This window comes from Paralichthys olivaceus, chromosome 22, assembly GCF_024713975.1.
Source record: "Paralichthys olivaceus isolate ysfri-2021 chromosome 22, ASM2471397v2, whole genome shotgun sequence".
NCBI lineage: Eukaryota > Metazoa > Chordata > Actinopteri > Pleuronectiformes > Paralichthyidae > Paralichthys > Paralichthys olivaceus.
Genome location: NC_091114.1, coordinates 13,524,884 through 13,537,885, shown reverse-complemented (window position 1 = coordinate 13,537,885; position 13,002 = coordinate 13,524,884). Strand labels below are relative to the sequence as shown.

General features: G+C 41.9%; 1 protein-coding gene and 3 non-coding genes across 4 annotated transcripts; 2 read left to right on the top strand and 2 right to left on the bottom strand.

Moving 5' to 3' along the window:
- The first annotated feature begins 161 nt into the window (after nucleotides 1-161).
- On the top strand, nucleotides 162-234 carry trnak-cuu (transfer RNA lysine (anticodon CUU)). Its single transcript has one exon. It is a non-coding gene; the product is annotated as a tRNA-Lys (tRNA).
- A 387-nt stretch (nucleotides 235-621) lies between these two features.
- On the top strand, nucleotides 622-695 carry trnan-guu (transfer RNA asparagine (anticodon GUU)). The gene has a single exon. It is a non-coding gene; the product is annotated as a tRNA-Asn (tRNA).
- Nucleotides 696-982: 287 nt separating this feature from the next.
- trnan-guu (transfer RNA asparagine (anticodon GUU)) lies at nucleotides 983-1,056 on the bottom strand. Its single transcript has one exon. It is a non-coding gene; the product is annotated as a tRNA-Asn (tRNA).
- Nucleotides 1,057-1,261: 205 nt separating this feature from the next.
- Nucleotides 1,262-12,889, bottom strand: gba2 (glucosidase, beta (bile acid) 2). The gene is made up of 18 exons (XM_020095540.2): nucleotides 12,590-12,889; nucleotides 11,705-12,393; nucleotides 8,143-8,234; nucleotides 7,741-7,856; nucleotides 7,324-7,542; nucleotides 6,831-7,070; nucleotides 6,509-6,611; nucleotides 5,771-5,924; nucleotides 5,349-5,474; nucleotides 5,002-5,186; nucleotides 4,634-4,738; nucleotides 4,427-4,534; nucleotides 4,149-4,300; nucleotides 3,709-3,815; nucleotides 3,301-3,443; nucleotides 2,772-2,887; nucleotides 2,475-2,666; nucleotides 1,262-2,312 (listed from the first exon to the last, which is right to left on the bottom strand). Exons 2-18 carry the CDS (start codon nucleotides 11,896-11,898, stop codon nucleotides 2,076-2,078), a joined length of 2,589 nt encoding a protein of 862 aa, XP_019951099.2. The 5' UTR covers nucleotides 11,899-12,393; nucleotides 12,590-12,889; the 3' UTR covers nucleotides 1,262-2,075.
- Between the last annotated feature and the right edge of the window lie 113 nt (nucleotides 12,890-13,002).

The window sequence follows — 13,002 nt, the reverse complement described above, 5'->3', positions numbered from 1 at the left end:
ACATGTATATCGAACAACTTAACCCCCGCTGACTATAAACCAGATTTGTAGGTCAAATATGATATTATATTATATATAAGAATTGGTCCTTGCTGAAAACCGTGACGATAGTCATAATTTATGTTTCGTTTATAAAATCACTTACAGGCCTCGCGAAACAAGCCCGGCTAGCTCAGTCGGTAGAGCATGAGACTCTTAATCTCAGGGTCGTGGGTTCGAGCCCCACGTTGGGCGCACAACTTTTTTTTTTTTTTTTGTGAGAGAATTTGCTTCATATGTCAGAAAGAACTAAATAATCTCAGAGTTACGGAGAGAATCTATAGAGGACGAGAAATGACTTGAGTATAAATAAAATAAATGTAGACATTTTATTTCCACCTTTATTTATTTGGATTGGTCCAGACTGAAGCAATCTAGCGAATCTTCATCACACTCCTGTGACCGATCCCGCTCCAGACTGAGGTCAGGACCGCCCCTACTCATTTCCATATGACACAGAAATACACAAATAAATAAATGTGGAAATAAAATTAAGACATTATTTATTAATCTCCACATTTACTCACACATTCCACATCCGATCGCCCAGATAGAGTCTCAGTGCAGTCACATGGCAGCCCAGTCTCTGTGGCGCAATCGGTTAGCGCGTTCGGCTGTTAACCGAAAGGTTGGTGGTTCAAGCCCACCCAGGGACGAGACCTTTTCTTTTTCTTTTCTTTGAATTGTAATAAAAATACAATAACACGTGAGTTTATTGACGAAGGAAGTTAAATAAATCCGCTGCTGCTTGAACTGTGGCTGTTTCACACGTCATCTTGCTGCTGGACTTGTCTTCGAGTAGTTTAGTTTAACAAACTCTCCCTCTGTTCGTATAAAAACACTTATAAATGAATAGCGATGATTTAAAAACTCCTCCAGTGGTGATGTTAAAGTAAAACGTATGATTGAATTAAAGTTTCGCTGCACAGGGAAGAAAAGGTCCCGTCCCTGGGTGGGCTTGAACCACCAACCTTTCGGTTAACAGCCGAACGCGCTAACCGATTGCGCCACAGAGACTAGGTGGAAACCTTCACTCTGAGTTAGACTATTCATATGTCCTCTACGTACCATAACCGGAAGAGATAGTATAGAAACTCTTGTTGAAATATTTCTTCACTTTCTTTGTTTTGATCAGTAAACCAGTCGTCAGTTTGTCATTCATCACCTTTCATTCAATCACATTTGTTTTTCATGAATTAACAAAATGCAACGAAAGCAGCGATTGTGTTTTTCAGTCATTTATTCAGTTTGATTGTCAGGAGAATTGTTTTTTTATAAAACATAAATGTTGCCGCTACATTCATATATATTTTGTAGATATAGGCCAACATGCAACAAGTCACCACATGTTTGTTTTGTTTTTTTAAAAAGGGAAAATATATATTCTTTCAGACATAATTCCCAACAGTACTCAGCGCATATTACATCATTTATTACAGCATTCAAATTTAATTGGAGGAAAATAAAATCTTCAAAATTACTTTTTTCAAGTGTCTACACATCTTATCCAGTAATCAAGGCCGTGTGACTTCATTTCATTACAATAATACCTACATGTGGCTGGCATAATAACAGACAACAGTCCTCAAACATTTAGCATATAAGCCGGTTTCAAGTCTGCAAACTTTATCATTATTATGATTGCGAACTGTTAAATGTAGAAGTGTCGTGTATGTTGCTGGAACACAATTTTTAATGAGCAACACATACTGGCTATGATTTTGACAGTGCCTAAACACCCTCAACACTGCACACCTCAGGCTCTTGGAAAATGTTGAACCTTTTACCTAATTCATGATCATCTACAGTGGTTGTCGACTTTGTTGTACATAAACCATGCACTGCAAAAAAAACTGTTTTTCGACCTCAAGCCGTAAACGACAAAACATCCGAAGCAAAACAGACGGTCGAGAGTGAAATTCAAGGTGTGTAACCAGTCTACCAGAGCACTACAGTGTGGGAGTGTTTGGAGGTCATTTTCTAAGGAACTGGACGTCCCTCACGAATCACAACACTCTAACGGCTCAAGCATTTTCTCAAATTGTGTCCCTGCTCCCATCCGTGTCTCCAGTTGGAGCTGATGTGGTCTGAATCGTCTGTGAAGTATTTAGGGCCAGCTGCATCGCCCAAATGCTCAGGGGCCTCATGTAAGCCAGTGAGCGATAGATGCCCTTCTCACAGTAGGCTTCAGGAGTCTGGAACGCCATGCCGAGTCTCTCCCACACGGTGCGGTAGCAGCCCTCTGCCGTGCGCATGCCTTCATCCCGCATACCCTGAGGGGGGGACAACCGCAGAGGTGTGAGGCTTGATTTATATTATGGATGTCACGAGAACCAGTACTTTGATACCAAGTCAATGCCAAAATTCTAAAAACGTCACAGTACTATTTTTTATTTTTTTATTTTAATCAGATACTAACAACGACACACACTAACCTCGTGGATCATAGTGGCTGCCAGTCCATACACGACTCCAGTCCAGACCTCATCTGACTGGACACTGGAGCGGTCTGGCACTCCTTCAGGACGCATGCCGTTTACTGCCCCCATCTGGCCTCCAGCAAAGCTCATTACATTCAAGTCAAAGACGGATTTGAGTGCACTCTGGATTTTTTCTTTTGGAAAAGCCTGAAAGGAGAGAGAAATTGCTGTGAAATATTACAATTGGTTATGCAAAGCAGAAGGAAAGCAAAGAACCAAATAAAATAATAATACGTTTGACAGTTAATTTACCTGGAAGTCTCCCTCCCCCAGCCCAGAGGCTCTCAGAAACCAGTGGCCAGCACACTGGTCAGACATGACACTGTTGGAAAGTTCTCTCCCACTGCTGTCATAGTTGTAGTACTTTCCTAAAAATGATAGGAAATGGAAAACTCATTAATCACTCAAAGTTTCGAGTAGCTTACTATTATAAATTATTTAGGCTTCAATAGAAAACATAACTGCATGATGAAATAACTGTTCAAAAGTTAGCTAGCATTGTAGTTTTTACTTCTTTATTTACTCTATCTTTTTAATAAAAGAATAAATAAAGCTATTTCAGACATGAACTCTGGAGAAATGTTGAGAAAATTATGTCAGAACATTTTCCAGTTTCGCAAATTTTACAAGGGGACTGGCAGGAAAAGTTTATGTAAAGCCACTTATGTAAATTAGTTTTTTTATGTAGGTCACTATCACTGAACAAAATACACAATTTACATGTTTTAAAGCAACACAACTGATTGAACCCTTAAATATAAAGAAGTGTTTTCGAACTTACCGTTCCACAGCAGTTTGTCAAAAGCAGCACTGCCTCTGTCTAAGATGTCTCTGTAATGTTGGTGTGTCTCCTCATTGTCCACCAGCCTGGCCATCTTACACATCACACACAGGGACGCCAACCACAGCCCACCACAGTACGCACTGTAAGTTACAAATACACAAAATAACACCAGAGAAAAGAAGCTTATATTAAAGGTTAAAGAATTTAACTTCTTAATTTCACCTTCAATTTATCTTTTATTTATTCTAGGTCACTTTCTCAATTTTCATTCCTTCCCCCCCCCCCCCCCCCCCCAAAATCTGATTTAGACTTGAAGTTGTAAAGGCAATTAGCACTAGCTTTTAACTATTAAGGACCTGTAATTAATTCAATTTTAGAGGTCTGTCAACTCTTTCGAACCCCCACCTTGGTCCAGTCACTGGCCAGCCATCATAGGTCTGGTCTGCATAGCCAGAGTTTTCTATAAGACCATCTCCATCCAGGTCAAACTTGGACTCCGACTCCATCACCGCCTGATAGATAGATTCATTATATTAATGAGGTTAACATGTATATAACAATCAATTGATAGAAGACTAGGTACTAGGGCCGGCAACAATAAAAAATTTTATCTATGGCAAAGGTTATAGTGGTTATAGTGGAGATAGTGTGACTTCAGGTCTCAGCACTTGTGTAGTTGTGTTCCTGTTTTTGTTCTGTCAGATATGAGCCTTACTTTACTGTGTATAGATCGCTGTTAACATGCCTTCCACTGGCAAACTGGTGAAATGCTTTAATTAGGAAGAAGTTACAGGAATTTGTTTGAGAGCTGACAAAGAGCATTGTAGTAAGGCCAGGCATTGTACCTTGCAGATGGGCCACATGTCCTGCAGGTACTGTCTGTCCTGGGTGAGATGAAAGTCCCTGTAGACCTGCAGGACAAACTTCAGGTTCAAGTCCTTCCAGTCTGCAGTGTCATGAATGAGGTAGGCATTCACCCGCTGCCAAGGCTCATCATCTAGGGACAGAGTCAACGAACAGCAGTGAGAGCTTTCACGAAAACAAGGATTTTCAAGTTTCAAGCCAGTTTTGAGGCCCTGCAGAACTATCAGTCTTAAAACACGGTCACAACGTGTCACCCTACCTGGGTCACCGATGTCATGAGGCACCACATTCTTGACCTTGGCAGGAGAACACAGCCCGTTCATTAGGTGCATCCTCACTGTTGGGTCCGGCTGAACCACACTGCCAGCTGAGAAGAGATCAGCGCTGTAATGTCTGCTATCGTGCTTTATCAAATACACGTGCTTGAATAATTTATAAATCGTCACAATAACAGCTCTTCACTCACCAATATCATATTGCACACTCAAGGCAAGTTTGGGCCACAGCATGATGAGAGCAAACGAAGCGTAGAAGTGCACATCGTATGTGTTGTACATTCTGTACTCTTGACCTGGAATACATATTTATATAGGTCAAAGAACATAAATCTTTCTTTTCACTTTTTAAGCACTGAATGTATAGTTTAATAAAAATAATATAAAGCTATGAGTGTTTTTTTTTTTAATTTCAGTTTACAATTACATACAAAACAGAAAAACTCCACAAACTGGAACCAAGGAATATTTATATCGTTGCTTGTAAATAGCTGCTGATAGATTTTGAGTTAACTGCAGTGTCTGTTCCTCCTAACACCTGTGTTCTCTTGGCACTTACCTTCTAGGTAGGCAAAACGACCGTACTCTTTGACGACAGCAGGCTGAGCTGGAAGCCCCCCGTCCTCGCTGCGGACGCCGCCACTGACGTCTGCGTCTTCTCCTAGTTCCGTCCACACTGACCCTCCGTCCGCCACAAAGTACAGCTCGTTGAACAGGGCTGATTTATACCAGGAGGGTAGAGAACTGTAACACCAAGAGAAATACAAGCCAAGGTAGAACAGTGCTTACGTGAAGTGAAAGATAAAAAGCAACTACAAGCTTTAATGCTAATTGAGGTCATCCCATCATTAGATTACAGTCTGCAGATCATGTTTCGTTGAACCTACAAAGCTTTTAGAACTGTACCTGTCCTGCAGGATTGGTCTCTGCCATTCCTCGATACTCCTCTCCCACTGTTTGTAATGTGTTAGAGCGTAGTGGCTGAGAGAGGGGGACGCGTCCCCTTTGGTCCCAAAGAAACGAGTGTATCTCCTGGAAACAGAGAAGCCACAAGCTGGTGATGATCAGTTCATCAAGAAATAAACAGAAATCATTGTATTAGGACTAATTTAACATTTCAAAGTTAATTAAATGTATCAGTATATTATTTGTATTCCATTACTAGATCTGAAGTAAAACACAACTAGGTCAGTTTAATCATAAACTTTTTAACCGTTATGCCAACTGTAAATTATCCATGAAAGAAATTTGCTTTTAGATTTTAGACATTCATTTAATGTAAAATTCGAATGTACCACAGGAAACTAGAAACCGTTTCTGCTGTGTACCTCATGTGTTCCCTCTCTCTGGAGCCGAAAGTGATATTGGGCATGTCCCAGGCCAGACAGAGCTCCAGGGTGTTATGGCTCTGAGCCGGCACTGAGCAGCTCATCGCCAACGCTGCTGCCACCGTCTCTCCCTTTGCGGTCGGAGGGCTGGAACCTGCAGAGGTAAGACAGAGAATATGACACGTTAAAGAGGGAGGTTGTCTAAAGTAGGAACAGATAAAAACAAATATCAGTGTGTAGAAAAGTGTAGAAAATACCATCAAGTGCTGTGAAATGGAACCTATTTCCTTTTTAAGCATTAGTGGTTTAAACCCTTGCATGACTGAGCTTTTATGTCTTTAATGAGAAGCTCACCAACGAAAAAGTCAACTTCACCTCAGGAAATGACCATGCATTCACTTTACTGTTGATCTATTCTTCAGTGTTTTTGAGGCCTTCAGGAAACAAGGGTGGAGAAATGAACGAACGATGGACAGTGTCGATCCCTCCTTAAACCTCTGGACTGTTACAGTCACATGTGGGCGAGTTTTACTGAACTAGATGTTGGGGTTTCGTTTCCTAATCATTCAATCTTTCTCGTGTCTAAAACAGACTTTTTCGCCCAGATGTCTGCTAATAATGATTAAACCTCACGTGATGCTTGATGTGACTTCCTCATTATGAGCAAACAGCAGCTTTAGACATCTGTTCAATTACTCATCAGTCTCATCCCACCACAATCTGTTTTTAAGCACTGACCTGTCGGAGAGTCCAGTCGTCCATCAGTGATGAGGTCACTCCACAGAGCGCTGCAGGTTCCCTTTGGACTGAACGCTGTCTGGTGACTGACCTTCCTGTCAGGCTGTTTAAATGTACACACACACACAAAAAGGCGCTCACACTCTTGGTAAATCTAAAACCTCATTAACTCAGCAGATTTTTTTTTAAAAAGCTGATCATTATAAATCTGATTCCAGATAACAGCAGCTATTGTTTCAACTCTGTAGATTATTCAGAGAATTGATTGAGCAACTCAGGAACCACCACAGAAACGGCCACAGTCATCAATTCAAAATCAAACCTGCTCTCGGGCTGCGATGCACAGTGTGTAAGGGTTCACTGTGGTGCAGTGATGCAACAAGACCCCAGATACCGTCTCCCCCTCCTTCTCCAGATGGAAAGGTTCATTCCAGTGTCCTCCGCTCTTGTCATTCTTGTGCCCGGATCCATTGACCATGGTAAACATGATGGAGACGTCTAGGTCATAGTCATTCTTGTTCTCTATGTCCCACACAAACACGGCCACTGGGAGACTGGAGTCCTGAGGGAAATAAATATACTGTCTTAAATGTTTGCGTTACCACAAATGTTTTGTCTTCTAATTTGAAAGTGTTGTGGACAAATGAAATATTTCTGTAACTTGAAATATGTGCAACTGTCAACACTAGCAAGGATCATTAACATTAACAATCTGGAAAATATCTTCAGTTTATTTTCTCAACTCCACAAACTTAGAAGAATTCAGGAAACACAAATTCCAGACAAAAAAAACCCATAAGCTATGCTTCAGTTACCTGGTAGTCGTGGGGGATGACAGGGGAAATCTGTCTGCAGGTCAGGGTGACATTCTGCCCTGGCAGGTGGTAGACAGTCCAGGCACGAGGGTACAGGGCGTGGTAGAAGGCGTACTCCCCGCAGTAGCCCCAGTTCCAGCCTTGTAACGTGGGCGGCCGCTCTACAGAAAGCACCTGCTGGTAAACTGTTTGTCCTCCTCGACGCAAACAAACTGTGAACTAACGTCAAGACAAAGAACATGATCATAGAGTTGTGGATTTGATGTCCTTTTATATGTACATGAATAAACTTGAATAGATCAAATAAAGCCAGATAAATATCCTTAAACTACAGTGTCATTATTTAAAATGAATACTTTTACTATTTTTTTATACTTTTACTACTTTTACTATTACTCTATTTAAGACCCTGGATACCTGATTTGCTGTGACAGTTTTGTACTGGTACATTCCCGGGTTAAGTTGCCATCTGCAGAACTCCCCCCTCCAGCCTCTAGTGATGGTTCCTCCTCCAATACCACCAAGTGGAGCACCTGCAAATCAGAGGTAAAGAGTCAACACTGACAAATAAATCTGTGTGTTCACCCTAAAGTACCAGCCATCCTATGTGATCTAATAAAATACAATTTTTCATATTATATCAATGTGAAGTGAAGTTACAGAGATGTTTGAAATCTTGTGTTTTGGTCAAAGTTTAGACAGAATTATTGGTCAACAGGTGATTTATTTAAATTTGGTGTTCATATTCAACCTTCTGTCGCTGAATCTGCATAAAACTGGACTGAATATATTTTGTTTTTACAATGGACCTGTACTCACCATATATTTGACGCAGGGGTTGGGCACCGAACATATCAATGAATGGAACCTTCTTGTCCACCTGGGTCTTCTTGTACCACCACTTTAGATACCTGGTTGAACACAGTGGAAGTGGAAAGGTGCATGTGTGAACGTTAAAGAAGAATTCTAGAAGCACTCTAATCAACAAATATTCAAAAGCAGTCAGATAACACCATACAAATGAAGTGTGCAGACACCCTGCATACAGTCATGTGCTGAAGAGGACTGATTAGCTGCTCTTAACTTTATAATTTGCCATCACAAGCACATGCTATCTGTGACTGTGCTACTTCTCCACGCTCAATTCAGAGTCAGTTAAATGCAGCTACAGCTCTTTATAATCCTCAGCTGGATCCAAAACACACACAACCAGAGACACACATTCACAGGTCACTTCAGGGGACATTTCATGCAGACCTGCATTCTTTTCCTGGACTTGAGACTCTAACCTGAACCAAAACAAGTGCTTAATCAGTATTTTCCCGATTGGAAATTGTGTGAAATGGGACAAGTCATCCACAAATAGTCCGAAGGGTAGAACACACTCACAGAAATGTGCAGCTGAGTGAGGGACGCAATTGTAACATGAGAGGAATGACTTTGTCTGGTTTATGTTTACTGTGTAAGTATGTGTGTGTGAGTCTTTGTGCAGCACCAGCTATTGCACCAGGATTGTGGGTAAAATATTAATTAGGTTACTTTACAAAAGGTTTCAAACAGCTCCTGGAGCAGGAGGCCGGAGGCTTGGAAGTTCATTGTCGGAGTCACTAATCCATTTATGCTCTGAACTCTGATCTCAGACATGCTTGATTTTCTGCTAATATCCCGAAAGTATAAAGCTGTTATTGGTTGAGAAGTTTATTGCATTAGACGGGTCATTAGTTCAGCACTGAACTGGCTGCAGGGTTCATAATGCATTTAGCTTTTTGCTCAAAGTCACAATACACTGCAAGTTCTCTTCTGTGCTTAAACTTCTAAAGTGGAGCTCTTGGACGTTCAGTGGTCCTTAAAGGGCCTCATGAGTAGAGTCTGACCGAGTTGGGGGCCGATAGTGATATAAGGGCGTAAACTATTTTGGCTAGCGATATATATATATATATAAATTGTTTCAGTTTGAAAAGCCCCTTAGATCCTGATGCATCTCGTTTTGTGATTTAATATATGAAATAGACCCTCTTCTGTTTCAGGTGAGGTAGCCCATCTTCTCTAAAATACACTGCAGACAATTCTGATGTAGATATGAACTATGTCAACAGAAGTCAAACATTGGCAGGGGATGCGTAAGGGAGGGAACTTGAAAAAGCAATAATCTTTCAGCCACAAAGGTTTGTACTTGTGAGAACAAAATTGCTGTGTATGTTAATATAGCACCTGGCAGAACTACAAACAGTGACCTCTCACAAAAGCTCAGTCCAGAGTAACAAGGCTGTGCATACAGCTACACTCAGGAGGAGATGAATGGGATCGGTTAAAGCTATTGTCAGGATTTCTTTGTTCTGCAGTTCAGCTGGAATGCAAACAGAGGTCCTCACCCTGTCCTCCATCTGTGATTACAGACGGTAGAAGCTAATTTAACTCTCATGTCTGATTGCTCAGACTGCAAACTTGATTCTTTCCAACCACAGTGCCTAAAGTGGCCTGTAGCACAGAGGAAAGCATTTTAAAGTTCCAACTTACTGATATCCAATTACACATTTACCATTCAGCCGGTTGGTGTAGAAGCACTGGTCCCATGAAGAGGAGCAGAAGCTCAGTAGAAGGTTTTAATGCAAAAAAACAAAAAGCTACTTATATGAAAAAGTTTAAAACCTGAGCTAAACCCTCATACCAGTGCACGGTTTGATTTTTAAATAACTCAACATCAATGCAGAGATGGTGTGTGACCTCTTCCTCCTGTTGCCACGGTAATTTGGTCAAAACAAAAGCAAACTGAGACACACCTTGGATGAGAGAGTGTGTTTGCTTTACAAAAGCATCGCAACCGGTTTTTGAGAAGTCGAAGGTAAGGTTTGGGTTTAAACATTAACACCATGAAACTGTTTTCTGGGAGCTTGTAGCAACAGAGCAGCTTTAGGGACATTTGTCCTATTTGCTTATGGTTCTGCAGTATATATAAAAAAATCCAATCAAAGAACCTTTGTTGGGAAATAACAGCACACAGATTTAAGAAGTAATGAATTGAGTCCATATCGTTAAAGAGCAGGTCCGATGTCTTACAGATGAATGACAACTGACACTCCATCAATCCACGCTCCAGATTGCGACGATAAGAAACGTAAACTGTTTCTGGCTGTGAGCCCGACACTCCTCTAAAGTTGCACAATGTACCGCTTTTCCATCTCAGGTGTCAGCAGGTTGTTGCAAAAACAAACTCAAAAAGATCAACACACGTGGAGATATGAGCTAGATCTCTTTTTCTTCCTCTGTAGCTGTAGGCCAACAATTCAGCTGTCACAGCTGTACAAGCGGATGTAGTGTTTCCTGTCATGTTTGTGGGACTGTAAATGAGAGACCCCTCGACCTTCCTGCCTTTATTGTTGGAGGGTCATGGAGGAGAATACAAATTGCCCCTTGAACTGGCTGACCTGCAACCAGAGTGACACTTTAAAGAAAAGGTCAACCACATGTTCATTTCATCAAGAAACAACTTGACAAGCTTTACAAAAGAACGGTGCTGTGATTATTATTGTCCAGTTTGCTAGAAAAGCTGTTTAAAAGACCAAAAACCAAGAAACTGAGAACCATCTATCATCTGAATATGTGCACTCAACTGAATGTTTGAGAACATTGCGAAAGAACCTTCCACCACCATCTGTACACAGAACTGTTTGTAGCTGCAATCTGAGTCAGTTAAACAGTTGAAAGGTTCATTTAAGATTTTTTTGTTCAATTTAAAATCATTTAGGTTAATAATTAAAACACCATTCATTCTTTTTAACTGCTTTAATGCTTCTTTTGGCGTAACTGAAGAATCTGATGTATCTTAAACTGCCTTAATGTGACACAGTAATTGTTTTATTTTGAACTCTTTTTGGGCTTCATGGAAAAGTAAATAATATTACCTGTGGCTGCATCAGCTGCTTCAATGCACCAAACACCTGTTCTCTCTCTCTCTTAGGTGTGGGCGGAGAAATATGACACTATAGGATAATGGTTCTGCAGGTATTACACCATGGAAATGCTCAAAGGTGTGAAATGGTAAAACCAGTGTGAGAAAAAGTCTGCCGGGTGTTCAGAGAGCCAAAAGAAAAAGTATTTGATTGATACCACTGCCAAGGTGGTTGTTTTCATCAGCGTTTGTTTGTTAGTTTAGGAGGAGGCCAAAATTATAAAACCAAATTTCCATTTAATTTTGTGCAGGGGTGGGTAATGGCCTGAGGATGAATCAGTTGTATCTGGATAAACTGGTGAATCCAAGAATTTATTTTCACTTTGTAAAACATAGCGAGCCAGGGCGTTAGTCTCAGCAGAGGTATGTGCTTCTGTTTGAATGGATTCTTTCAATGCTTCTCCTCATAATGAATTCTGTGTTCAGTCTCACCTGACTCCGAGGCCGAGGTGATACCAGATGTTGGACAGCGACACATCTGTTCCTTGAAAGGGTTTTCTCTTTTCCTTGAACTCGTGAGCCAGACAGATCCGCCAGCCCTCGTTGGGTACTCCACATCCCATTTCCTTGGAGTCATACCTACTCATGAGGTCCGCTGTGGACTTCTCACCCCAGTCTGTAGTCATTGTGGCAGAGTTTCCACCGGTGGGGAGCTTAAAGTACTGAAAGGGAGCAGGGAAATTCTTCCGAGCACAGATCTGTCTCCACCTTTAGTCAGTTAATCTATCCTGCCTTCACTGTGGAGCACACACACCCAGATGTGGTGGCTGCAGGTGGATAAGTTAACTGCACAGTTCTTCCTGTGGGACAAACTGGTTTAGGCTCTGAATACCCAGAGGAGTAGTAAATACTCACTCCTTCAGATAGGAAGATCCTAAAGCACTGATTATGTTATCACTGTCCACATGATCGGCCAGTCCCTACAGCTCCATAGGTTCATATCCTATCTAAATGGTCCGAATCACCATCGCCCTCGGGATTCCTGTATTTGAGGGAAGACAGAGCTCTTTGTGCAGAGCCCGGAAGTGGCTGCGCTGTCAGCTGCGGCTGCTGAGTGGATGAATGGATGGATGACAGCCTGAGAAGAAGGACGCAGGACCTCAGTCATTCAGCCGGGACACCTACAGTGAGACGAGACACGATCAGATGGTTAAAAAACAAAACCACCTGCGGGACATTCAGGAGAGCAGATGTGCAACTAGCACCTCCGCGAGCTGGATTCACATCAACACTGTGACACATGCATGTAGCGTTAGCTTAAAGCTCCACCTGGTTTCACAGCCCGGGGGCAGCGGCTAACTCCACGAGCTAACTCACCATCAAGAGAAGAGGTGATTGTTGTTAAAATACCGGAGCAGCGTCGTCATCCCTCTGCAGCTCTGACCCGCTCCCAGCATCATGTCTCCTCTGCTAGCACAGCTGTTCCCCCCTCTGGTGCCCTCGGATTAGACTCCCAGGCTACTGTCTCTGCCCGTGGCTTCGTCCTCATTCTGCAACTAAGCTGCCGAGCTACATTAAAATCACAAGCTAGGAGTGAATAGTCGCTGTTGAATGTCGCTGGAGTCAGATTTAATGTTTGCCTGACGGAGAGATTCGGTACAGATTTGATGTTTGCCTGACAGACCTCACTTAGGGTCGCAAAACTTCCCTACTGAGGCTGTACCACTTTGAGTAGCGAGGAGGGGTTTTCTTCATGTCGGCTTTTTTTTTATTTCCACTCAAATGACCTT